Source organism: Oncorhynchus keta, unplaced genomic scaffold, assembly GCF_023373465.1.
Source record: "Oncorhynchus keta strain PuntledgeMale-10-30-2019 unplaced genomic scaffold, Oket_V2 Un_contig_14664_pilon_pilon, whole genome shotgun sequence".
Taxonomy (NCBI): Eukaryota; Metazoa; Chordata; class Actinopteri; order Salmoniformes; family Salmonidae; genus Oncorhynchus; species Oncorhynchus keta.
In genome coordinates, this window is record NW_026278872.1 from 16,743 (window position 1) to 42,500 (window position 25,758).

At 42.9% G+C, this 25,758-nt stretch overlaps 1 protein-coding gene and 1 long non-coding RNA gene across 2 annotated transcripts in view; one reads left to right on the plus strand and one right to left on the minus strand.

Moving 5' to 3' along the window:
- LOC118380377 (coiled-coil domain-containing protein 146-like) overlaps positions 1-25,758 on the plus strand; it is a 93,885-nt gene that overhangs the window by 16,184 nt on the left and 51,943 nt on the right. The window contains 7 exon segments of the mRNA XM_052501898.1: positions 15,281-15,363; positions 16,737-16,946; positions 19,359-19,416; positions 20,370-20,546; positions 21,494-21,567; positions 21,880-22,107; positions 24,650-24,836. Of these exon segments, the coding sequence (XP_052357858.1) occupies positions 15,281-15,363; positions 16,737-16,946; positions 19,359-19,416; positions 20,370-20,546; positions 21,494-21,567; positions 21,880-22,107; positions 24,650-24,836 (1,017 nt within the window).
- LOC127918625 (uncharacterized) lies at positions 15,420-15,997 on the minus strand. The gene is made up of 3 exons (XR_008100602.1): positions 15,774-15,997; positions 15,559-15,726; positions 15,420-15,510 (listed from the first exon to the last, which is right to left on the minus strand). It is a non-coding gene; the product is annotated as an uncharacterized LOC127918625 (long non-coding RNA).

The following is a 25,758-nucleotide window of genomic DNA, read 5'->3' on the forward strand; positions in this document are numbered from 1 at the left end:
AAGATTCTCTCCTGAGTCAGTACAATGGAATTAACATTCTCTCCTGAGTCAGTACAATGGAATTAACATTCTCTCCTGAGTCAGTACAATGGAATTAACATTCTCTCCTGAGTCAGTACAATGGAATTAACATTCTCTCCTGAGTCAGTACAATGGAATTAACATTCTCTCCTGAGTCAGTACAATATAATTAACATTCTCTCCCGAGTCAGTACAATGGAATTAACATTATCTCCTGAGTCAGTACAATGGAATTAACATTCTCTCCTGAGTCAGTACAATGGAATTAACATTCTCTCCTGAGTCAGTACAATGGAATTAACATTCTCCCCTGAGTCAGTACAATGGAATTAACATTAACTCCTGAGTCAGTACAATGGAAGTGAGTCAGTACAATGGAATTAACATTATCTCCTGAGTCAGTACAATGGCATTAACATTCTCTCCTGAGTCAGTACAATATAATTAACATTCTCTCCCGAGTCAGTACAATGGAATTAACATTCTCTCCTGAGTCAGTACAATGGAATTAACATTCTCTCCTGAGTCAGTACAATGGAATTAACATTATCTCCTGAGTCAGTACAATAGAATTAACATTCTCTCCTGAGTCAGTACAATGGAATTAACATTCTCTCCTGAGTCAGTACAATGGAATTAAGATTCTCTCCTGAGTCAGTACAATGGAATTAACATTCTCTCCTGAGTCAGTACAATGGAATTAACATTCTCTCCCGAGTCAGTACAATGGAATTAAGATTCTCTCCTGAGTCAGTACAATGGAATTAACATTCTCTCCTGAGTCAGTACAATGGAATTAACATTCTCTCCTGAGTCAGTACAATGGAATTAACATTCTCTCCTGAGTCAGTACAATGGAATTAACATTCTCTCCTGAGTCAGTACAATGGAATTAACATTCTCTCCTGAGTCAGTACAATGGAATTAAGATTCTCTCCTGAGTCAGTACAATGGAATTAACATTCTCTCCTGAGTCTGTACAATGGAATTAACATTCTCTCCTGAGTCAGTACAATGGAATTAAGATTCTCTCCTGTAGGTTTTCCGCCTCTTGTTGTTTTGCTGTTTTGTGTTCTTGGATATTTATCCTGAACTAGGACACTAAGCCCTTTATGAAGTGGTAGAAGTGGTCGGTTTGAGGGTCTTAGAGGGTTGATACTAGATCACCTGAACAGAGAGAAAGCCTATGGTCCTACAGTGCACTTGTTTAATCTCCAAACTCCAATCTCAGTGTTGCTGTGGATCAACACCAATGTGTCTCTTTCCTTCTTAACTCTGGTCTCGTTGCCATGACAGTTTTAGATTCAATGTATGAATATGACATCACCACAACTCTAATTTCTGAGAAAGGCTCATTTGTATACGGAGCATCTTCTCTCTGCCACGACGAGTTGTTTACTTTTCCTACTGATGGACTTTGTGGTGGGTTGTGGGATTCCTGTAAAGTGGGCTATAGCTCTTCACAGGCTGGAAGTCATATTGAATGAAAAACAGTAAGGTGTTTCATTCAGGATTAGTCATATTGAATGAAACACAGTAAGGTGTTTCATTCAGGATTAGTCATATTGAAAGTGATGCAATATTTGCAATTCAAACCCTCTATTGAAACTCACGTTATACACCTTAGTTTTGGGTCAAAGGTGAGATGACTGTAGAGCCCTGAAAGATAAACAGAACAGCTCACATCCTGTAGCAGGCTGAAACTGGCAGTGCCACAGGGCTCTGTGTGGTGGCGGTCATGGGTCAACGTCAGCCATCTTGTGATCAGGAAGTATTGTCCCTCTGAGCCAGACGGGCTACACACTAACGAGTCCTCCTCACCTGCAGGAAAAGAACTTGACTTTACGAATAAAGTGACTGTTATTGTTATTCCTACCATATCTATGGAATAGTTTACTGTCCATGATTCATCCTTATGAATATTGTAACTGCCTGGAACTCTATATAACTGCTGTGGTAACTGTCCATGACTCATCCTTATGAATATTGTAACTGCCTGGAACTCTATATAACTGATGTGGTAACTGTCCATGACTCATCCTTATGAATATTGTAACTGCCTGGAACTCTATATAACTGATGTGGTAACTGTCCATGACTCATCCTTATGAATATTGTAACTGCCTGGAACTCTATATAACTGATGTGGTAACTGTCCATGACTCATCCTTATGAATATTGTAACTGCCTGGAACTCTATATAACTGATGTGGTAACTGTCCATGACTCATCCTTATGAATATTGTAACTGCCTGGAACTCTATATAACTGCTGTGGTAACTGTCCATGACTCATCCTTATGAATATTGTAACTGCCTGGAACTCTATATAACTGCTGTGGTAACTGTCCATGACTCATCCTTATGAATATTGTAACTGCCTGGAACTCTATATAACTGCTGTGGTAACTGTCCATGACTCATCCTTATGAATATTGTAACTGCCTGGAACTCTATATAACTGCTGTGGTAACTGTCCATGACTCATCCTTATGAATATTGTAACTGCCTGGAACTCTATATAACTGCTGTGGTAACTGTCCATGACTCATCCTTATGAATATTGTAACTGCCTGGAACTCTATATAACTGATGTGGTAACTGTCCATGACTCATCCTTATGAATATTGTAACTGCCTGGAACTCTATATAACTGATGTGGTAACTGTCCATGACTCATCCTTATGAATATTGTAACTGCCTGGAACTCTATATAACTGATGTGGTAACTGTCCATGACTCATCCTTATGAATATTGTAACTGCCTGGAACTCTATATAACTGCTGTGGTAACTGTCCATGACTCATCCTTATGAATATTGTAACTGCCTGGAACTCTATATAACTGATGTGGTACCTGTCCATGACTCATCCTTATGAATATTGTAACTGCCTGGAACTCTATATAACTGCTGTGGTAACTGTCCATGACTCATCCTTATGAATATTGTAACTGCCTGGAACTCTATATAACTGATGTGGTACCTGTCCATGACTCATCCTTATGAATATTGTAACTGTCTGGAACTCTATATAACTTATGTGGTAACTGTCCATGACTCATCCTTATGAATATTGTAACTGCCTGGAACTCTATATAACTGATGTGGTAACTGTCCATGACTCATCCTTATGAATATTGTAACTGCCTGGAACTCTATATAACTGATGTGGTAACTGTCCATGACTCATCCTTATGAATATTGTAACTGCCTGGAACTCTATATAACTGATGTGGTAACTGTCCATGACTCATCCTTATGAATATTGTAACTGTCTGGAACTCTATATAACTGATGTGGTAACTGTCCATGACTCATCCTTATGAATATTGTAACTGCCTGGAACTCTATATAACTGCTGTGGTAACTGTCCATGACTCATCCTTATGAATATTGTAACTGCCTGGAACTCTATATAACTGATGTGGTAACTGTCCATGACTCATCCTTATGAATATTGTAACTGCCTGGAACTCTATATAACTGATGTGGTAACTGTCCATGACTCATCCTTATGAATATTGTAACTGCCTGGAACTCTATATAACTGATGTGGTAACTGTCCATGACTCATCCTTATGAATATTGTAACTGCCTGGAACTCTATATAACTGATGTGGTAACTGTCCATGACTCATCCTTATGAATATTGTAACTGCCTGGAACTCTATATAACTGATGTGGTAACTGTCCATGACTCATCCTTATGAATATTGTAACTGCCTGGAACTCTATATAACTGATGTGGTAACTGTCCATGACTCATCCTTATGAATATTGTAACTGCCTGGAACTCTATATAACTGATGTGGTAACTGTCCATGACTCATCCTTATGAATATTGTAACTGCCTGGAACTCTATATAACTGATGTGGTAACTGTCCATGACTCATCCTTATGAATATTGTAACTGCCTGGAACTCTATATAACTGCTGTGGTAACTGTCCATGACTCATCCTTATGAATATTGTAACTGCCTGGAACTCTATATAACTGCTGTGGTAACTGTCCATGACTCATCCTTATGAATATTGTAACTGCCTGGAACTCTATATAACTGATGTGGTAACTGTCCATGACTCATCCTTATGAATATTGTAACTGCCTGGAACTCTATATAACTGATGTGGTAACTGTCCATGACTCATCCTTATGAATATTGTAACTGCCTGGAACTCTATATAACTGATGTGGTAACTGTCCATGACTCATCCTTATGAATATTGTAACTGCCTGGAACTCTATATAACTGATGTGGTAACTGTCCATGACTCATCCTTATGAATATTGTAACTGTCTGGAACTCTATATAACTGATGTGGTAACTGTCCATGACTCATCCTTATGAATATTGTAACTGCCTGGAACTCTATATAACTGCTGTGGTAACTGTCCATGACTCATCCTTATGAATATTGTAACTGTCTGGAACTCTATATAACTTATGTGGTAACTGTCCATGACTCATCCTTATGAATATTGTAACTGCCTGGAACTCTATATAACTGATGTGGTAACTGTCCATGACTCATCCTTATGAATATTGTAACTGTCTGGAACTCTATATAACTGATGTGGTAACTGTCCATGACTCATCCTTATGAATATTGTAACTGTCTGGAACTCTATATAACTGATGTGGTAACTGTCCATGACTCATCCTTATGAATATTGTAACTGTCTGGAACTCTATATAACTGATGTGGTAACTGTCCATGACTCATCCTTATGAATATTGTAACTGCCTGGAACTCTATATAACTGATGTGGTAACTGTCCATGACTCATCCTTATGAATATTGTAACTGCCTGGAACTCTATATAACTGATGTGGTAACTGTCCATGACTCATCCTTATGAATATTGTAACTGCCTGGAACTCTATATAACTGATGTGGTAACTGTCCATGACTCATCCTTATGAATATTGTAACTGCCTGGAACTCTATATAACTGATGTGGTAACTGTCCATGACTCATCCTTATGAATATTGTAACTGTCTGGAACTCTATATAACTGATGTGGTAACTGTCCATGACTCATCCTTATGAATATTGTAACTGCCTGGAACTCTATATAACTGATGTGGTAACTGTCCATGACTCATCCTTATGAATATTGTAACTGCCTGGAACTCTATATAACTGATGTGGTAACTGTCCATGACTCATCCTTATGCATATTGTAACTGCCTGGAACTCTATATAACTGATGTGGTAACTGTCCATGACTCATCCTTATGAATATTGTAACTGCCTGGAACTCTATATAACTGATGTGGTAACTGTCCATGACTCATCCTTATGAATATTGTAACTGCCTGGAACTCTATATAACTGATGTGGTAACTGTCCATGACTCATCCTTATGAATATTGTAACTGCCTGGAACTCTATATAACTGATGTGGTAACTGTCCATGACTCATCCTTATGAATATTGTAACTGCCTGGAACTCTATATAACTGATGTGGTAACTGTCCATGACTCATCCTTATGAATATTGTAACTGCCTGGAACTCTATATAACTGATGTGGTAACTGTCCATGACTCATCCTTATGAATATTGTAACTGCCTGGAACTCTATATAACTGATGTGGTAACTGTCCATGACTCATCCTTATGAATATTGTAACTGCCTGGAACTCTATATAACTGCTGTGGTAACTGTCCATGACTCATCCTTATGAATATTGTAACTGCCTGGAACTCTATATAACTGCTGTGGTAACTGTCCATGACTCATCCTTATGAATATTGTAACTGCCTGGAACTCTATATAACTGATGTGGTAACTGTCCATGACTCATCCTTATGAATATTGTAACTGCCTGGAACTCTATATAACTGATGTGGTAACTGTCCATGACTCATCCTTATGAATATTGTAACTGCCTGGAACTCTATATAACTGATGTGGTAACTGTCCATGACTCATCCTTATGAATATTGTAACTGCCTGGAACTCTATATAACTGATGTGGTAACTGTCCATGACTCATCCTTATGAATATTGTAACTGTCTGGAACTCTATATAACTGATGTGGTAACTGTCCATGACTCATCCTTATGAATATTGTAACTGCCTGGAACTCTATATAACTGCTGTGGTAACTGTCCATGACTCATCCTTATGAATATTGTAACTGTCTGGAACTCTATATAACTGATGTGGTAACTGTCCATGACTCATCCTTATGAATATTGTAACTGCCTGGAACTCTATATAACTGATGTGGTAACTGTCCATGACTCATCCTTATGAATATTGTAACTGCCTGGAACTCTATATAACTGATGTGGTAACTGTCCATGACTCATCCTTATGAATATTGTAACTGTCTGGAACTCTATATAACTGATGTGGTAACTGTCCATGACTCATCCTTATGAATATTGTAACTGTCTGGAACTCTATATAACTGATGTGGTAACTGTCCATGACTCATCCTTATGAATATTGTAACTGCCTGGAACTCTATATAACTGATGTGGTAACTGTCCATGACTCATCCTTATGAATATTGTAACTGCCTGGAACTCTATATAACTGCTGTGGTAACTGTCCATGACTCATCCTTATGAATATTGTAACTGCCTGGAACTCTATATAACTGCTGTGGTAACTGTCCATGACTCATCCTTATGAATATTGTAACTGCCTGGAACTCTATATAACTGATGTGGTAACTGTCCATGACTCATCCTTATGAATATTGTAACTGCCTGGAACTCTATATAACTGATGTGGTAACTGTCCATGACTCATCCTTATGAATATTGTAACTGCCTGGAACTCTATATAACTGATGTGGTAACTGTCCATGACTCATCCTTATGAATATTGTAACTGCCTGGAACTCTATATAACTGATGTGGTAACTGTCCATGACTCATCCTTATGAATATTGTAACTGTCTGGAACTCTATATAACTGATGTGGTAACTGTCCATGACTCATCCTTATGAATATTGTAACTGCCTGGAACTCTATATAACTGCTGTGGTAACTGTCCATGACTCATCCTTATGAATATTGTAACTGTCTGGAACTCTATATAACTGATGTGGTAACTGTCCATGACTCATCCTTATGAATATTGTAACTGCCTGGAACTCTATATAACTGATGTGGTAACTGTCCATGACTCATCCTTATGAATATTGTAACTGCCTGGAACTCTATATAACTGATGTGGTAACTGTCCATGACTCATCCTTATGAATATTGTAACTGCCTGGAACTCTATATAACTGATGTGGTAACTGTCCATGACTCATCCTGACTCATCCTTATGAATATTGTAACTGTCTGGAACTCTATATAACTGATGTGGTAACTGTCCATGACTCATCCTTATGAATATTGTAACTGCCTGGAACTCTATATAACTGATGTGGTAACTGTCCATGACTCATCCTTATGAATATTGTAACTGCCTGGAACTCTATATAACTGATGTGGTAACTGTCCATGACTCATCCTTATGAATATTGTAACTGCCTGGAACTCTATATAACTGATGTGGTAACTGTCCATGACTCATCCTTATGAATATTGTAACTGCCTGGAACTCTATATAACTGATGTGGTAACTGTCCATGACTCATCCTTATGAATATTGTAACTGCCTGGAACTCTATATAACTGATGTGGTAACTGTCCATGACTCATCCTTATGAATATTGTTCCTGCCTGGAACTCTATATAACTGATGTGGTAACTGTCCATGACTCATCCTTATGAATATTGTAACTGCCTGGAACTCTATATAACTGATGTGGTAACTGTCCATGACTCATCCTTATGAATATTGTAACTGCCTGGAACTCTATATAACTGATGTGGTAACTGTCCATGACTCATCCTTATGAATATTGTAACTGCCTGGAACTCTATATAACTGATGTGGTAACTGTCCATGACTCATCCTTATGAATATTGTAACTGCCTGGAACTCTATATAACTGATGTGGTAACTGTCCATGACTCATCCTTATGAATATTGTAACTGCCTGGAACTCTATATAACTGCTGTGGTAACTGTCCATGACTCATCCTTATGAATATTGTAACTGCCTGGAACTCTATATAACTGCTGTGGTAACTGTCCATGACTCATCCTTATGAATATTGTAACTGCCTGGAACTCTATATAACTGCTGTGGTAACTGTCCATGACTCATCCTTATGAATATTGTAACTGCCTGGAACTCTATATAACTGATGTGGTAACTGTCCATGACTCATCCTTATGAATATTGTAACTGCCTGGAACTCTATATAACTGCTGTGGTAACTGTCCATGACTCATCCTTATGAATATTGTAACTGCCTGGAACTCTATATAACTGATGTGGTAACTGTCCATGACTCATCCTTATGAATATTGTAACTGCCTGGAACTCTATATAACTGCTGTGGTAACTGTCCATGACTCATCCTTATGAATATTGTAACTGCCTGGAACTCTATATAACTGCTGTGGTAACTGTCCATGACTCATCCTTATGAATATTGTAACTGCCTGGAACTCTATATAACTGCTGTGGTAACTGTTCATGACTCATCCTTATGAATATTGTAACTGCCTGGAACTCTATATAACTGCTGTGGTAACTGTCCATGACTCATCCTTATGAATATTGTAACTGCCTGGAACTCTATATAACTGCTGTGGTAACTGTCCATGACTCATCCTTATGAATATTGTAACTGCCTGGAACTCTATATAACTGATGTGGTAACTGTCCATGACTCATCCTTATGCATATTGTAACTGCCTGGAACTCTATATAACTGATGTGGTAACTGTCCATGACTCATCCTTATGCATATTGTAACTGCCTGGAACTCTATATAACTGATGTGGTAACTGTCCATGACTCATCCTTATGCATATTGTAACTGCCTGGAACTCTATATAACTGATGTGGTAACTGTCCATGACTCATCCTTATGCATATTGTAACTGCCTGGAACTCTATATAACTGATGTGGTAACTGTCCATGACTCATCCTTATGCATATTGTAACTGCCTGGAACTCTATATAACTGATGTGGTAACTGTCCATGACTCATCCTTATGCATATTGTAACTGCCTGGAACTCTATATAACTGATGTGGTAACTGTCCATGACTCATCCTTATGCATATTGTAACTGCCTGGAACTCTATATAACTGATGTGGTAACTGTCCATGACTCATCCTTATGCATATTGTAACTGCCTGGAACTCTATATAACTGATGTGGTAACTGTCCATGACTCATCCTTATGCATATTGTAACTGCCTGGAACTCTATATAACTGATGTGGTAACTGTCCATGACTCATCCTTATGCATATTGTAACTGCCTGGAACTCTATATAACTGATGTGGTAACTGTCCATGACTCATCCTTATGCATATTGTAACTGCCTGGAACTCTATATAACTGATGTGGTAACTGTCCATGACTCATCCTTATGAATATTGTAACTGCCTGGAACTCTATATAACTGATGTGGTAACTGTCCATGACTCATCCTTATGAATATTGTAACTGCCTGGAACTCTATATAACTGCTGTGGTAACTGTCCATGACTCATCCTTATGAATATTGTAACTGCCTGGAACTCTATATAACTGCTGTGGTAACTGTCCATGACTCATCCTTATGAATATTGTAACTGCCTGGAACTCTATATAACTGCTGTGGTAACTGTCCATGACTCATCCTTATGAATATTGTAACTGCCTGGAACTCTATATAACTGCTGTGGTAACTGTCCATGACTCATCCTTATGAATATTGTAACTGCCTGGAACTCTATATAACTGCTGTGGTAACTGTCCATGACTCATCCTTATGAATATTGTAACTGCCTGGAACTCTATATAACTGCTGTGGTAACTGTCCATGACTCATCCTTATGAATATTGTAACTGCCTGGAACTCTATATAACTGCTGTGGTAACTGTCCATGACTCATCCTTATGAATATTGTAACTGCCTGGAACTCTATATAACTGCTGTGGTAACTGTCCATGACTCATCCTTATGAATATTGTAACTGCCTGGAACTCTATATAACTGCTGTGGTAACTGTCCATGACTCATCCTTATGAATATTGTAACTGCCTGGAACTCTATATAACTGCTGTGGTAACTGTCCATGACTCATCCTTATGAATATTGTAACTGCCTGGAACTCTATATAACTGATGTGGTAACTGTCCATGACTCATCCTTATGCATATTGTAACTGCCTGGAACTCTATATAACTGATGTGGTAACTGTCCATGACTCATCCTTATGCATATTGTAACTGCCTGGAACTCTATATAACTGATGTGGTAACTGTCCATGACTCATCCTTATGCATATTGTAACTGCCTGGAACTCTATATAACTGATGTGGTAACTGTCCATGACTCATCCTTATGCATATTGTAACTGCCTGGAACTCTATATAACTGATGTGGTAACTGTCCATGACTCATCCTTATGCATATTGTAACTGCCTGGAACTCTATATAACTGATGTGGTAACTGTCCATGACTCATCCTTATGCATATTGTAACTGCCTGGAACTCTATATAACTGATGTGGTAACTGTCCATGACTCATCCTTATGCATATTGTAACTGCCTGGAACTCTATATAACTGATGTGGTAACTGTCCATGACTCATCCTTATGCATATTGTAACTGCCTGGAACTCTATATAACTGATGTGGTAACTGTCCATGACTCATCCTTATGCATATTGTAACTGCCTGGAACTCTATATAACTGATGTGGTAACTGTCCATGACTCATCCTTATGAATATTGTAACTGCCTGGAACTCTATATAACTGCTGTGGTAACTGTCCATGACTCATCCTTATGAATATTGTAACTGCCTGGAACTCTATATAACTGATGTGGTAACTGTCCATGACTCATCCTTATGAATATTGTAACTGCCTGGAACTCTATATAACTGATGTGGTAACTGTCCATGACTCATCCTTATGAATATTGTAACTGCCTGGAACTCTATATAACTGAAGTGGTAACTGTCCATGACTCATCCTTATGAATATTGTAACTGCCTGGAACTCTATATAACTGATGTGGTAACTGTCCATGACTCATCCTTATGAATATTGTAACTGCCTGGAACTCTATATAACTGATGTGGTAACTGTCCATGACTCATCCTTGTGAATATTGTAACTGCCTGGAACTCTATATTTACATTTACATTTAAGTCATTTAGCAGACGCTCTTATCCAGAGCGACGTACAATACTATATAACTGATGTGGTAACTGTCCATGACTCATCCTTATGAATATTGTAACTGCCTGGAACTCTATATAACTGAAGTGGTAACTGTCCATGACTCATAGCCCTATGTGTGTCTCTATACCTGTAGTCCTATGTGTGTCTCTATACCTGTAGTCCTATGTGTGTCTCTACACCTGTAGTTCTATGTGTGTCTCTACACCTGTAGTTCTATGTGTGTCTCTATACCTGTAGTCCTATGTGTCTCTATACCTGTAGTCCTATGTGTGTCTCTATACCTGTAGTCCTATGTGTGTCTCTATACCTGTAGTCCTATGTGTGTCTCTATACCTGTAGTCCTATGTGTGTCTCTATACCTGTAGTCTTATGTGTGTCTACACCTGTAGTCCTATGTGTGTCTCTATACCTGTAGTCCTATGTGTGTCTCTATACCTGTAGTCTTATGTGTGTCTACACCTGTAGTCCTATGTGTCTCTATACCTGTAGTCCTATGTGTGTCTCTATACCTGTAGTCCTATGTGTCTCTATACCTGTAGCCCTATGTGTGTCTCTATACCTGTAGTCCTATGTGTGTCTCTATACCTGTAGTCCTATGTGTGTCTCTATACCTGTAGCCCTATGTGAGTATCTATACCTGTAGTCCTATGTGTGTCTCTATACCTGTAGTCCTATGTGTGTCTCTATACCTGTAGTCCTATGTGTGTCTCTATACCTGTAGTCCTATGTGTGTCTCTATACCTGTAGTCCTATGTGTGTCTCTATACCTGTAGTCTTATGTGTGTCTACACCTGTAGTCCTATGTGTCTCTATACCTGTAGTCCTATGTGTGTCTCTATACCTGTAGTCCTATGTGTCTCTATACCTGTAGCCCTATGTGTGTCTCTATACCTGTAGTCCTATGTGTGTCTCTATACCTGTAGTCCTATGTGTGTCTCTATACCTGTAGTCCTATGTGTGTCTCTATACCTGTAGCCCTATGTGAGTATCTATACCTGTAGTCCTATGTGTGTCTCTATACCTGTAGTCCTATGTGTGTCTCTATACCTGTAGTCCTATGTGTGTCTCTATACCTGTAGCCCTATGTGTGTCTCTATACCTGTAGTCCTATGTGTGTCTCTATACCTGTAGTCCTATGTGTCTCTATACCTGTAGCCCTATGTGTGTCTCTATACCTGTAGTCCTATGTGTGTCTCTATACCTGTAGTCCTATGTGTGTCTCTATACCTGTAGTCCTATGTGTGTCTCTATACCTGTAGTCCTATGTGTGTCTCTATACCTGTAGTCCTATGTGTGTCTCTATACCTGTAGTCCTATGTGTGTCTCTATACCTGTAGTCCTATGTGTGTCTCTATACCTGTAGTCCTATGTGAGTCTCTATACCTGTAGTCCTATGTGTGTCTCTATACCTGTAGTTCTATGTGTGTCTCTATACCTGTAGTCCTATGTGTGTCTCTATACCTGTAGTTCTATGTGTCTCTATACCTGTAGTCCTGTGTGTGTCTCTACACCTGTAGTTCTATGTGTGTCTCTATACCTGTAGTCCTATGTGTGTCTCTATACCTGTAGCCCTATGTGTGTCTCTACACCTGTAGTTCTATGTGTGTCTCTATACCTGTAGTCCTATGTGTGTCTCTATACCTGTAGTTATATGTGTGTCTCTACACCTGTAGTTCTATGTGTGTCTCTATACCTGTAGTCCTATGTGTGTCTCTATACCTGTAGTCCTATGTGTGTCTCTATACCTGTAGCCCTATGTGTGTCTCTACACCTGTAGTTCTATGTGTGTCTCTACACCTGTAGTTCTATGTGTGTCTCTATACCTGTAGTCCTATGTGTGTCTCTACACCTGTCGTCCTATGTGTGTCTCTATACCTGTAGTCCTATGTGAGTCTCTATACCTGTAGTCCTATGTGTGTCTCTATACCTGTAGTCCTATGTGTCTCTATACCTGTAGTCCTATGTGTGTCTCTACACCTGTAGTCCTATGTGTGTCTCTATACCTGTAGTCCTATGTGTGTCTCTATACCTGTAGTCCTATGTGTGTCTCTATACCTGTAGTCCTATGTGTCTCTCTATACCTGTAGTCCTATGTGTCTCTATACCTGTAGTCCTATGTGTGTCTCTATACCTGTAGTCCTATGTGAGTCTCTATACCTGTAGTCCGATGTGTCTCTCTATACCTGTAGTCCTATGTGTCTCTCTATACCTGTAGTCCTATTTGTGTCTCTATACCTGTAGTCCTATGTGTGTCTCTATACCTGTAGTCCTATGTGTGTCTCTATACCTGTAGTCCTATGTGTGTCTCTATACCTGTAGTCCGATGTGTCTCTCTATACCTGTAGTCCTATGTGTCTCTCTATACCTGTAGTCCTATGTGTGTCTCTATACCTGTAGTCCTATGTGTGTCTCTATACCTGTAGTCCTATGTGTGTCTCTATACCTGTAGTCCTATGTGAGTCTCTATACCTGTAGTCCGTGATGTGTCTCTCTATACCTGTAGTCCGATGTGTCTCTCTATACCTGTAGTCCTATGTGTGTCTCTATACCTGTAGTCCTATGTGTGTCTCTATACCTGTAGTCCTATGTGAGTCTCTATACCTGTAGTCCTATGATGTGTCTCTCTATACCTGTAGTCCTATGTGTGTCTCTATACCTGTAGTCCTATTTGTGTCTCTATACCTGTAGTCCTATGTGTGTCTCTATACCTGTAGTCCTATGTGTGTCTCTATACCTGTAGTCCTATGTGAGTCTCTATACCTGTAGTCCGATGTGTCTCTCTATACCTGTAGTCCTATGTGTCTCTCTATACCTGTAGTCCTATGTGTGTCTCTATACCTGTAGTCCTATGTGTGTCTCTATACCTGTAGTCCTATGTGTGTCTCTATACCTGTAGTCCTATGTGAGTCTCTATACCTGTAGTCCGATGTGTCTCTCTATACCTGTAGTCCGATGTGTCTCTCTATACCTGTAGTCCTATGTGAGTCTCTACACCTGTAGTCCTATGTGAGTCTCTACACCTGTATGACTGTGTGCAACCAGCCCCAGATCAACAATACATGATTCTATACCTTCATTATTCTCCATGTTCCTTTTAAGACATGGGGTTTTCCAGTAAACCTGCAGCACTGACTCACAGCCTGGCTCTGTGAAAATCAGCCTGGCTCTGTGAAAATCAGCCTGGCTCTGTGAAGATCAGCCTGGCTCTGTGAAGATCTGCCTGGCTCTGTGAAGATCTGCCTGGCTCTGTGAAGATCTGCCTGGCTCTGTGAAGATCTGCCTGGCTCTGTGAAGATCAGCCTGGCTCTGTGAAGATCTGCCTGGCTCTGTGAAGATCTGCCTGGCTCTGTGAAGATCTGCCTGGCTCTGTGAAGATCAGCCTGGCTCTGTGAAGATCAGCCTGGCTCTGTGAAAATCAGCCTGGCTCTGTGAAGATCTGCCTGGCTCTGTGAAGATCTGCCTGGCTCTGTGAAGATCAGCCTGGCTCTGTGAAGATCAGCCTGGCTCTGTGAAGATCAGCCTGGCTCTGTGAAGATCAGCCTGGCTCTGTGAAAATCAGCCTGGCTCTGTGAAGATCTGCCTGGCTCTGTGAAGATCAGCCTGGCTCTGTGAAGATCAGCTTGGCTCTGTGAAGATCAGCTGGATAAAGAGTTTTCTCGCTGAATAGCAACTGAATTGCGTTTAGGGATGTGGAGTCCTGTTTTTGTTCCTTTGTAGTTGAAGCAAACACAGATGTTCTGTAGCGTTGGCACGGTGATAAACACTAGAGAGGTGGGGGGGGGTGTAAACAACAGACTTGTTTACAGCCACTGGAACCATCTAATCTGTGTGGTTGAGCTTTTATTTGACATGTGCAAGGAGAGCTAATCGCTCTGTGGTCAGATGGAGAGACATGGATGGCTTCCCAGATGCTGATTCTGGTCCACGGCTTCAGGCAGATGATTATTGAAGGAAGGATGTTGTTCTCTCGTAGCTGTTCTCTACTGGCAAGATCAGCGGGACCAAAGCAGCGACGCTCAAAGCCAGTTTCAGCCTGCTCCATGACACCTTGAAGAGGTAAGTGATCTCATCTCTCCCTGTCCATAGACGCTCCTTACACGTTTACATGGATAACACAAGCCACTCTGTATGAGGACTGGACTGGACTGGACCTGTGCCATATTATTGACCCATCAGTACCTGTTTAAAATGACCCATCAGTACCTGTTTAAAATGACCCATCAGTACCTGTTTAACATGACCCATCAGTACCTGTTTAAAATGACCCATCAGTACCTGTTTAAAATGACCCATCAGTACCTGTTTAAAATGACCCATCAGTACCTGTTTAAAATGACCCATCAGTACCTGTTTAACATGACCCATCAGTACCTGTTTAAAATGACCCATCAGTACCTGTTTAAAATGACCCATCAGTACCTGTTTAAAATGACCCATCAGTACCTGTTTAAATGACCCATCAGTACCTGTTTAACATGACCCATCAGTACCTGTTTAAAATGACCCATCAGTACCTGTTTAACATGACCCATCAGTACCTGTTTAAAATGACCCATCAGTACCTGTTTAAAATGACCCATCAGTACCTGTTTAAAATGACCCATCAGTACCTGTTTAAAATGACCCATCAGTACCTGTTTAACATGACCCATCAGTACCTGTTTAAAATGACCCATCAGTACCTGTTTAAAATGACCCATCAGTACCTGTATACCCTGAGTATAAAAAGCATTATGAACATGATATTGTTTCCATGACAGACTGAACAGGTGAATCCAGGTGAAATCTATGATCCCTCATTGACGTCAGTTGTTAAATCCACTTCAGTCCGTGTAGATGGAGGGGAGGAGACAGTTTAAAGAAGGATGTTTAAGCCTTGAGACAGCTGAGACATGGATTGTGTCTGTGTGGGTAAGACAAAATAAGTGCCTTTGAACAGGGTCTGGTAGTAGGTACCAGGAGGACCGGTTTGTGTTAAGAACTGCAACGCTGCTGGGTTTTTCAACCGTTTCCTGTGTGTATCAAGAATGGTCCAACACCCAAAGGACATCCAGCCAACTTGACACAACTGAGGATCAGCATTGAGTCAACATGGGCCAGCCTCCCTGTGGAACGCTGTCGACACCTTGTAGAGTCCATGCCCAGAGGATTGAGGCTGATCTGGGGGCGGAAGCGGGTGCAACTCAATATTAGGAAGGTGTTCCTAATGTTTTGTAGACTCAGTGTATAACTACCCTTGGACGCCCAGTTGAGGTGAAAGTCTGTGACAGAGGCTGGTCCCTACCAGCATCTGTGTCTGTGCCACTAGGACCTGTGTGATTCCCCTCCTACCTGAGGGTGATGAGCTGAGCCAGCTGACCACATCTCTGCCCTGTCATATGACCCATAAGTACCTGTGTCTGTCTGTGACTCCCATCTCCCCACCCCAGCTCTCAGCAGTCAGAGATCCGGCTGCTGCAGGAGGCCAAGCAGTTCAGAGCAGAGCTGGAGCGCCAGCAGCGAGATCTGGAGACGGCTGAGCAGTTCCCTGAGGGGCCGGACACAGAGGTCAGCCGCATGAGACAGCAGCTCCTCAAGTTCCACAACGACCTGCGACAGGCAGAGGAGAGGGACTACCAGATGAACTACCAGCTAGAGTGGTGAGGACACACACACTGACTAGAGCCTAGCGTAGAGAGAGAGAGAGATTGTCTGTGTGTATGTGTGTCTGTGTGTCTGTGTGTCTATCTGTCTGTGTGTCTATCTGTCTGTGTGTCTATCTCTCTGTGTGTCTATCTGTCTGTGTGTCTATCTGTCTGTGTGTCTATCTGTCTGTGTGTCTATCTCTCTGTGTGTCTATCTGTCTGTGTGTCTATCTGTCTGTGTGTCTATCTCTCTGTGTGTCTATCTGTCTGTGTGTCTATCTCTCTGTGTGTCTATCTGTCTGTGTGTCTATCTCTCTGTGTGTCTATCTCTCTGTGTGTCTATCTGTCTGTGTGTCTATCTCTCTGTGTGTCTATCTGTCTGTGTGTCTATCTCTCTGTGTGTCTATCTCTCTGTGTGTCTATCTGTCTGTGTGTCTATCTCTCTGTGTGTCTATCTGTATGTGTGTCTATCTCTCTGTGTGTCTATCTGTCTGTGTGTCTGTCTGTCTGTGTGTCTATATCTCTGTGTGTCTATCTGTCTGTGTTTCTGTCTGTCTGTGTCTGTCTCTGTCTGAGGTTGGGTATGCCCAGCTCTTGAGCCACTTTAGTCCAGTCAGTCCTGGAAGTGGTATGTGCGGCATGTAGCCTAGGGGTAAGAGCGTTGGGCCAGTAACTGAAAGGTCACTAGTTCGAATCCCTTAGCGACAAAGTGAAAAATCTGCCATTGTGCCCTTGACAAGGCCCTTAACCCTAATTGCTCCAAGGTTGCTGTTGATAATGGCTGACCCTGGCTGTGACCCCACTCTCTGAGGGTGTCTCAGGGGGATATGCAATAAACACATGTCCATTTCACACCGGACAAATATAACCCACCAAATGATTCATTATTAGGTGTGTCTCTGCCTCTAGCCAGCTGTGTCACTAGTCTCCTCCACGTGTTCTCTACAACACTCCTGTCCTTGTGTCCGAAAGGTCAAGCACGCCTCCGAAACACAGCACGGAAAAGAACATTGGCCTGTCCTCTCTCTGCACAACACACACAGTTAGAAAGGCCACGGATATGGCCATCTGGATACATTGCTGAAGATATGACTGATGAAACAAGCTTGTGTGAAAAACTAAGAAAGAGGACATGAAAGGAAAGGTCTCTTCATCAGTCATTTAATCAGCAAGGACTACATATCTGTGGGTCTGGCTGTCCCAAATGGCATCTATTCTCTATATAATGCACTACATTAGACCAGGGACCATAGGGCTCTGGTCAAAAGTAGTGCACTACATAGAGATTAGGGTACCATTTGAGACGTACACTATGATTCACCTAGTGATTCATCTGTGGGTAAATGATATTCACATTGTTCCTGAAGATATGACCTTCGTATCTGTGGGTAAATGTTGTTCCTATTGTTAAGATGAGAAGGCCTACAGCAGTAATTGAAATATGAGGCTAAATGAAAACCATTGCTAACATTGCATTCTGACTAGATGTTGTAATGAACTCGGCTGTCTCTTGTTGTATATTATCTTGTGGATGCGTATAGCTCTGACAGTCCGTTTGGCAGCCTCCTCTCTTCCCCTGGTGAACTACCCTCCATACGACAGACAGATGCTCACTGGGAAGATATGTCTTCAGATGTGCAATGTTAAGCCCTTGATCACAAGCCAGACAGATTAACAGGAATTTTAGCTTCAATTGCAGTATTTACAGATGCCCGGGAAGCAACACAAGTGCTGTGAAAGTAGCCTGGAGGGCTGTCTGTCCACCCAGCAATTTCTCACTGAGGAGATTTTACAAGTGTCAGGAATGTAATATCTACCGCTGGACTTAAATACCTGAACCCTGTCAACAGTTGAACTCTGTTGAACCTTTCACATAGTAGCAACCACTGACAAACCACTGTTTCACTCAGATGTTGCCAAGAAACGCTCAGAATTTGACCAACACTTTTCTGAAAGCAATACATATTTTCAGTATGGCTACATGGCTATATTTCCCTGCCTGTTTTTATCAACTGAGTTACAGTAGAACCCTAGTCATCTGTCCTCCACTGTGTTAGGGGGTTGAGCTCAGGCTGAGGCAAGGTTACTTGATCATATTGCACAGCCACTTGTTTCCTAAGCTTGTTGTCAACGTTGGTCACTTTTTCATCTTCTCTGTATTTCTGAGAATTTATGTTCACGTTCCTTCCTCTTGTTCCTTCCTCTAAATCAGGGCTGTCGACATCATTCCACGGAGGTCCTAGTGTCTGTGGGTTTTAGGTTTTTCTTTTCAATTAAGACCTAGACAACCAGGTAAGGGAGTTCCTTAGTAATTAGTGACCTTAATTCATCCGTCAAGCACAAGTGAAGAGTGAAAGCCTGCAGACACTCGGCCCTCCGTGGAAGGAGTCTGACACGTGCTGTAAATGATGCCATGTCTGTTTACAGTCTCACAGAAGAGAAGCTTTGCCTGGAGAAAGAGTATGAGTCTCAACCCAAACCAGTTGTAAGTATCTCAGTGCAACAGTCACAGATTTATCTCCCGTTGATAGTCATTCACATGATCTGTCCCATCATACACCACAGCATGACATTCCTTCGTGTCACCTACAGCAGTAAATCCCTCATTTAGAAGCAGAGAAATGACACACACAGTGAGAGGACAGAGAAACAGACGGTGTCTTTGCTGCGAGGCATCCTTGTCCAAATGCTTGATTAATGAGGCTGGCTTCTTGACGGTTCAGTCCCCTCGTTGTCACTGGGTTGTGGTACCATACATGGTTCTGTCCCCTCGTTGTCACTGGGTTGTGATACCATACATGGTTCTGTCTCCTCGTTGTCACTGGGTTGTGGTACCATACATGGTTCTGTCTCCTCGTTGTCACTGGGTTGTGGTACCATACATGGTTCTGTCTCCTCATGGTCTCCTCGTTGTCACTGGGTTGTGGTACCATACATGGTTCTGTCTCCTCGTTGTCACTGGGTTGTGGTACCATACATGGTTCTGTCTCCTCGTCTGTCACTGGGTTGTGGTACCATACATGGTTCTGTCTCCTCGTTGTCACTGGGTTGTGGTACCATACATGGTTCTGTCTCCTCATTGTCACTGGGTTGTGGTACCATACATGGTTCTGTGTCTACCACTAAGAGAGGCCCGATCATTGATCTAATGATATTTTACATTACTCCTTTAATGAACTTGTTATTACAGTTGGTTTGGTTACAGTTAAATAGTAGTTACTTTTTAACACCCAGTACAGCTACACTATAATCACATGGATGTATATAGTCAGACTCCCAGGAAAGTCACCACCCAGCTATTACCTTTGATATCCCCTTCAAATAGCTGGCACAGTACTGTGTGTGTGTTCATGATTTGCACTTGCATGAATGTGTATTTGTGTCAATGTTGATGTGTTTTGTATGTCCCATAAGCCATTGCTCCTGGTGTGTCCTCAGGAGCTGGAGAAGCGTGCGAAGGCCCTGAAGGACAGCAGTGAGGAGCTGAGGAAGGAGGTGTCTCAGAGGAGACAGGAGATACACAGCCTGCTGGAGGACATGGAGGCCAGACACAAACTGATGACCAGGGAGCAGAGAGAACTGGACCACAAGAAGGACAGCATAGTAAACAACCAGGTGACAGGTTGGAGCGGGCAGAGGGTGGTAGAGGGTGGGTAGAGGGAGGGCACAGGGTGGTAGAGGGAGGGTAGAGGGTGGGCAGAGGGAGGGCAGAGGGTGGTAGAGGGAGGGTAGAGGGTGGGTAGAGGGAGGGCAGAGGGAGGGCAGAGGGAGGGCAGAGGGAGGGCAGAGGGTGGTATAGGGAGGGTAGAGGGTGGGTAGAGGGAGGGCAGAGGGTGGTAGAGGGTGGGCAGAGGGAGGGCAGAGGGTGGTAGAGGGAGGGCAGAGGGTGGTAGAGGGGTGGTAGAGGTGAGGGAGGGAGAGGGTGGTAGAGGGAGGGTAGAGGGAGGGCACAGGGTGGTAGAGGGAGGGCAGAGGGTGGTAGAGGGAGGGCAGAGGGAGGGCACAGGGTGGTAGAGGGAGGGCAGAGGGTGGTAGAGGGTGGGCAGAGGGGAGGGCAGAGGGAGGGCACAGGGTGGTAGAGGGAGGGCAGAGGGAGGATAGAGGGAGGGTAGAGGGAGGGCAGAGGGAGGGTAGAGGGAGGGCAGAGGGAGGGTAGAGAGAGGGAGGGCAGAGGGAGGGCAGAGGGTGGCAGAGGGAGGGCAGAGGGTGGCAGAGGGAGGGCAGAGGGTGGCAGAGGGAGGGTAGAGGGAGGGCAGAGGGAGGGTAGAGGGAGGGGGCAGAGGGAGGGCAGAGGGAGGGCAGAGGGAGGGCAGAGGGTGGCAGAGGGAGGGCAGAGGGAGGTAGAGAGAGGGCAGAGGGAGGGCAGAGGGAGGGTAGAGGGAGTGGCAGAGGGAGGGCAGAGGGTGTTAGAGAGTGGTAGTGGGGTGTTAGGGAGTGGACGAGGGTCAGTCTTGTGTTTAAAACAACATAGAGAAGGGCATGATTTAAAACCATTGAATTAGAAGAGCTCATTAGTCTTCCTATAATGTCCTTCTCTATGGCGTGTTGTCCTGTGTCACCAGGCTGAGTTGGCCCAGCTTCTGTCTGTTCCTGGCCAGTTGGGGAAGGAGATTGAGAGGATCAACAGGAAAAAGATGTACGTAAGATGTGTCTGGCTATGAATTCATGTATTGGTGATGTGCTACATAACCTTCATAACTAACTCTGGAGCTACTAAAGCAGGAAGTAAGGCCATGTTCATGAGTCATGGAAGGGAGACTCCCAACGTAAACCTTGAACCAGTCCACAGTTGTTTGGGGCACCTACCAAGAGTAAACGGCTAACCCTACAGACCAATGTCTCTGCCAAAACTGTCTGGAATGACGTCTTTGCAGGCTGTTTTGCTCACTGGGTTAAGCCTACAGTCTACCAGCCTGGTGTCATGTATGTCTTCCTCTGTGGTGGCCAGGGAGGTTGAGAAAAGTAAGGCGGCCCTAGACGAGCAGCTGTCTGAGGTGGCGGCTCTGCAGAAGATGACAGAGGCCCGCTGTCGCTCCCTGGAGGAGGAGAAGAGGGAGGTGAGGAGGCAGGTGGAGGGGCGCAGGGCACACCTGGAGGCTGCCGAGAGGGAACACAGCATGCTGCAGAAAGAGCAGGAGATGACCAAGGAGAAGGAGGTCATTATGATGGGACAGAGGTACAGGACAGGCGGCAGACAATGTCCATATATCTAGAGCAGCATCTGTATGCAGCGATAGTACATACAGTTGAAGTCAGAAGTTTACATGCACCGTAGCCAGATACATTTACACTCAGTTTTTCACAATTCCTGACATTTAATCCAAGTAAAAAATCCCTGTTTTAGGTCAGTTAGGATCACCACTTTATTTTAAGAATGTGAAATATCAGAATAATATAATTATTATTATTATTATTTATTCATCACATTCCCAGTGGGTCAGAAGTTTACATACACTCAATTAGTATTTGCTTGCATTGCCTTTAAATTATATAACTTGGGTCAAACGTTTCGGGTAGCCTTCCACAAGCTTCCCACAATAATTTGGGTGAATTTTGGCCCATTCCTCCTGACAGAGCTGGTGTAATGAGTCAGGTTTGTAGGCCTCCTTGCTCTAACACGCTTTTTCAGTTCTGCCCACACATGTTCTATGGGATTGAGGTCAGGGCTTTGTGATGGCCACTCCAATACCTTGACTTTGTCCTTAAGCCATTTTGCCACAACTTTGGAAGTATGTTCGGGGCCATTGTCCATTTGGGACCAAGCTTTAACTTCCTGACTAATGTCTTGAGATGTTGCTTCAATATATCCACATCATTTTCCTCCCTCATGATGCCATCTATTTTGTGAAGTGCAGAATAAACAACAATGCATAAAAACACAAAATGTTGGAGCCACATGCACAGAACAGACAGAGCTTGATGTGTCCAGTAACAGAACAGACAGAGCTTGATGTGTCCAGTAACAGAACAGACAGAGCTTGATGTGTCCAGTAACAGAACAGACAGAGCTTGATGTGTCCAGTAACAGAACAGACAGAGCTTGATGTGTCCAGTAACAGAACAGACAGAGCTTGATGTGTCCAGTAACAGAACAGACAGAGCTTGATGTGTCCAGTAACAGAACAGACAGAGCTTGATGTGTCCAGTAACAGTAACAGACAGAGCTTGATGTGTCCAGTAACAGAACAGACAGAGCTTGATGTGTCCAGTAACAGTAACAGACAGAGCTTGATGTGTCCAGTAACAGTAACAGACAGAGCTTGATGTGTCCAGTAACAGAACAGACAGAGCTTGATGTGTCCAGTAACAGAACAGACAGAGCTTGATGTGTCCAGTAACAGAACAGACAGAGCTTGATGTGTCCAGTAACAGTAACAGACAGAGCTTGATGTGTCCAGTAACAGTAACAGACAGAGCTTGATGTGTCCAGTAACAGAACAGACAGAGCTTGATGTGTCCAGTAACAGAACAGACAGAGCTTGATGTGTCCAGTAACAGAACAGACAGAGCTTGATGTGTCCAGTAACAGTAACAGACAGAGTTAGTTCACAGTCAGAACATTTTGTCCCCATTAGTCCAGATGCTGTCTCTCAGAGCCCCCCACTGGGACCTGTCCTGCAGGACCTTTACTGTTTCTCCCCTCTGGCCTTAGCACAAGGACGGCACATAAACCCCATTCCACTGTAACTAGACTGAGATGGGAACCATATGCAGCTTCTCTATCTTACTGGTTCTATGTAGGCTTTGGCAGATATAAGGGGACAGTGCTGTGGGGAACAATGATAATGGGGTTTTCCTATGAGTTCTCTCTCTCAATTCAATTCAATTCAAGGGCTTTTTTCTCTCTCTCTCTCTCTCTCTCTCTCTCTCTCTCTCTCTCTCTCTCTATATATATATATATATGTCTCTCTCTCTCTCTCTCTCTCTCTCTCTCTCTCTCTCTCTCTCTCTCTCTCTCTCTCTCTCTCTCTCTCTCTATATATATATATATATATATGTCTCTCTCTCTCTCTCTCTCTCTCTATATATATATATATATATATATATATGTCTCTCTCTCTCTCTCTCTCTCTCTCTCTCTCTATATATATATATATATATCTCTCTCTCTCTCTTTCTCTCTCTCTCTCTCTATATATCTCTCTCTCTCTCTCTCTCTCTCTCTCTCTCTCTCTCTCTCTCTCTCTCTCTCTCTCTCTCTCTCTCTATATTCTATCTCTATGTATATGTCTCTCTCTCTCTCTCTCTCTCTCTCTCTCTCTCTCTCTCTCTCTCTGTATCTCTCTCTCTCTCTCTCTCTCTCTCTCTCTCTCTCTCTCTCTCTCTCTCTCTCTCTCTCTCTCTCTCTCTCTCTCTCTCTCTCTCTCTCTCTCTCTCTCTCTCTCTCTCTCTCTCTCTCTCTTTCTCTCTCTCTCTCTCTCTTCTCTCTCTCTCTCTCTCTCTCTCTCTCTCTCTCTCTCTCTCTCTCTCTCTCTCTCTCTCTCTCTCTCTCTCTCTCTCTCTCTCTCTCTCTCTCTCTCTCTCTCTCTCTCTCTCTCTCTCTCTCTCTCTCTCTCTCTCTCTCTCTCTCTCTCTCTCTCTCTCTCTCTCTCTCTCTCTCTCTGTCTCTCTCTCTCTCTCTCTGTGTCTCTCTCTCTGTGTCCCTCTCTCTCTCTCTCTCTGTCTCTGTCTCTGTCTCTGTCTCTCTCTCTCTCTCTCTCTCTCTCTCTATTTGTCAGAGGTATGCTGGACATCAATACAGGCCACTGCATCATGGAAAGGAAGACCGTGCATGAGAACCTGTCACAAAAGCAGCGTGAGAGGGACCGGCAGCTCAGAGAGCTGAAGAAGGTGGAGCTGCAGCTCAAACAGGCCCAGGACGCGCTGGTCTACACTCAGCTACTGCATGACAAGACCAAGTCTACAGTTAGTTCACAGTTCACACACTAACACCAAACAGGCCCACAGTGTTCTGGTCTACACTCAGCTACTGCATGACAAGACCAAGTCTACAGTTAGTTCACAGTTCACACACTAACACCAAACAGGCCCACAGTGTTCTGGTCCACACTCAGCTACTGCATGACAAGACCAAGTCTACAGTTAGTTCACAGTTCACACACTAACACCAAACAGGCCCACAGTGTTCTGGTCCACACTCAGCTACTGCATGACAAGACCAAGTCTACAGTTAGTTCACAGTTCACACACTAACACCAAACAGGCCCACAGTGTTCTGGTCCACACTCAGCTACTGCATGACAAGACCAAGTCTACAGTTAGTTCACAGTTCACACACTAACACCAAACAGGCCCACAGTGTTCTGGTCTACACTCAGCTACTGCATGACATGACCAAGTCTACAGTTAGTTCACAGTTCACACACTAACACCAAACAGGCCCACAGTGTTCTGGTCCACACTCAGCTACTGCATGACATGACCAAGTCTACAGTTAGTTCACAGTTCACACACTAACACCAAACAGGCCCACAATGGTCTAGTCCACAGCTCTGCTGCACGACAAGTCAATGGAGTTCACAGTTCACACACAGCTCCTGCAGACCTCCACTTTCAATATGTATGGACTCTGTAACATCTCAGCTCTCACTTTAAAATGTGTTATTTTATAGATTATAATTGGTTGACATGTCATCCCCTCATTAGCCTCTGTGCTTCCTTGATGATGTGTCCAGAGATCAAAGTGGCAGTGACACAAGTCACTCACAGGATTAAATGTCCACATGGGACATGAGTGACAGACAGAGAGAGGAACTGGAAAAGCGTCAGCAGATTTGACACCATAAAACATGACAGACGTTGGTGTAGTGACGCATGTGGAACTTCC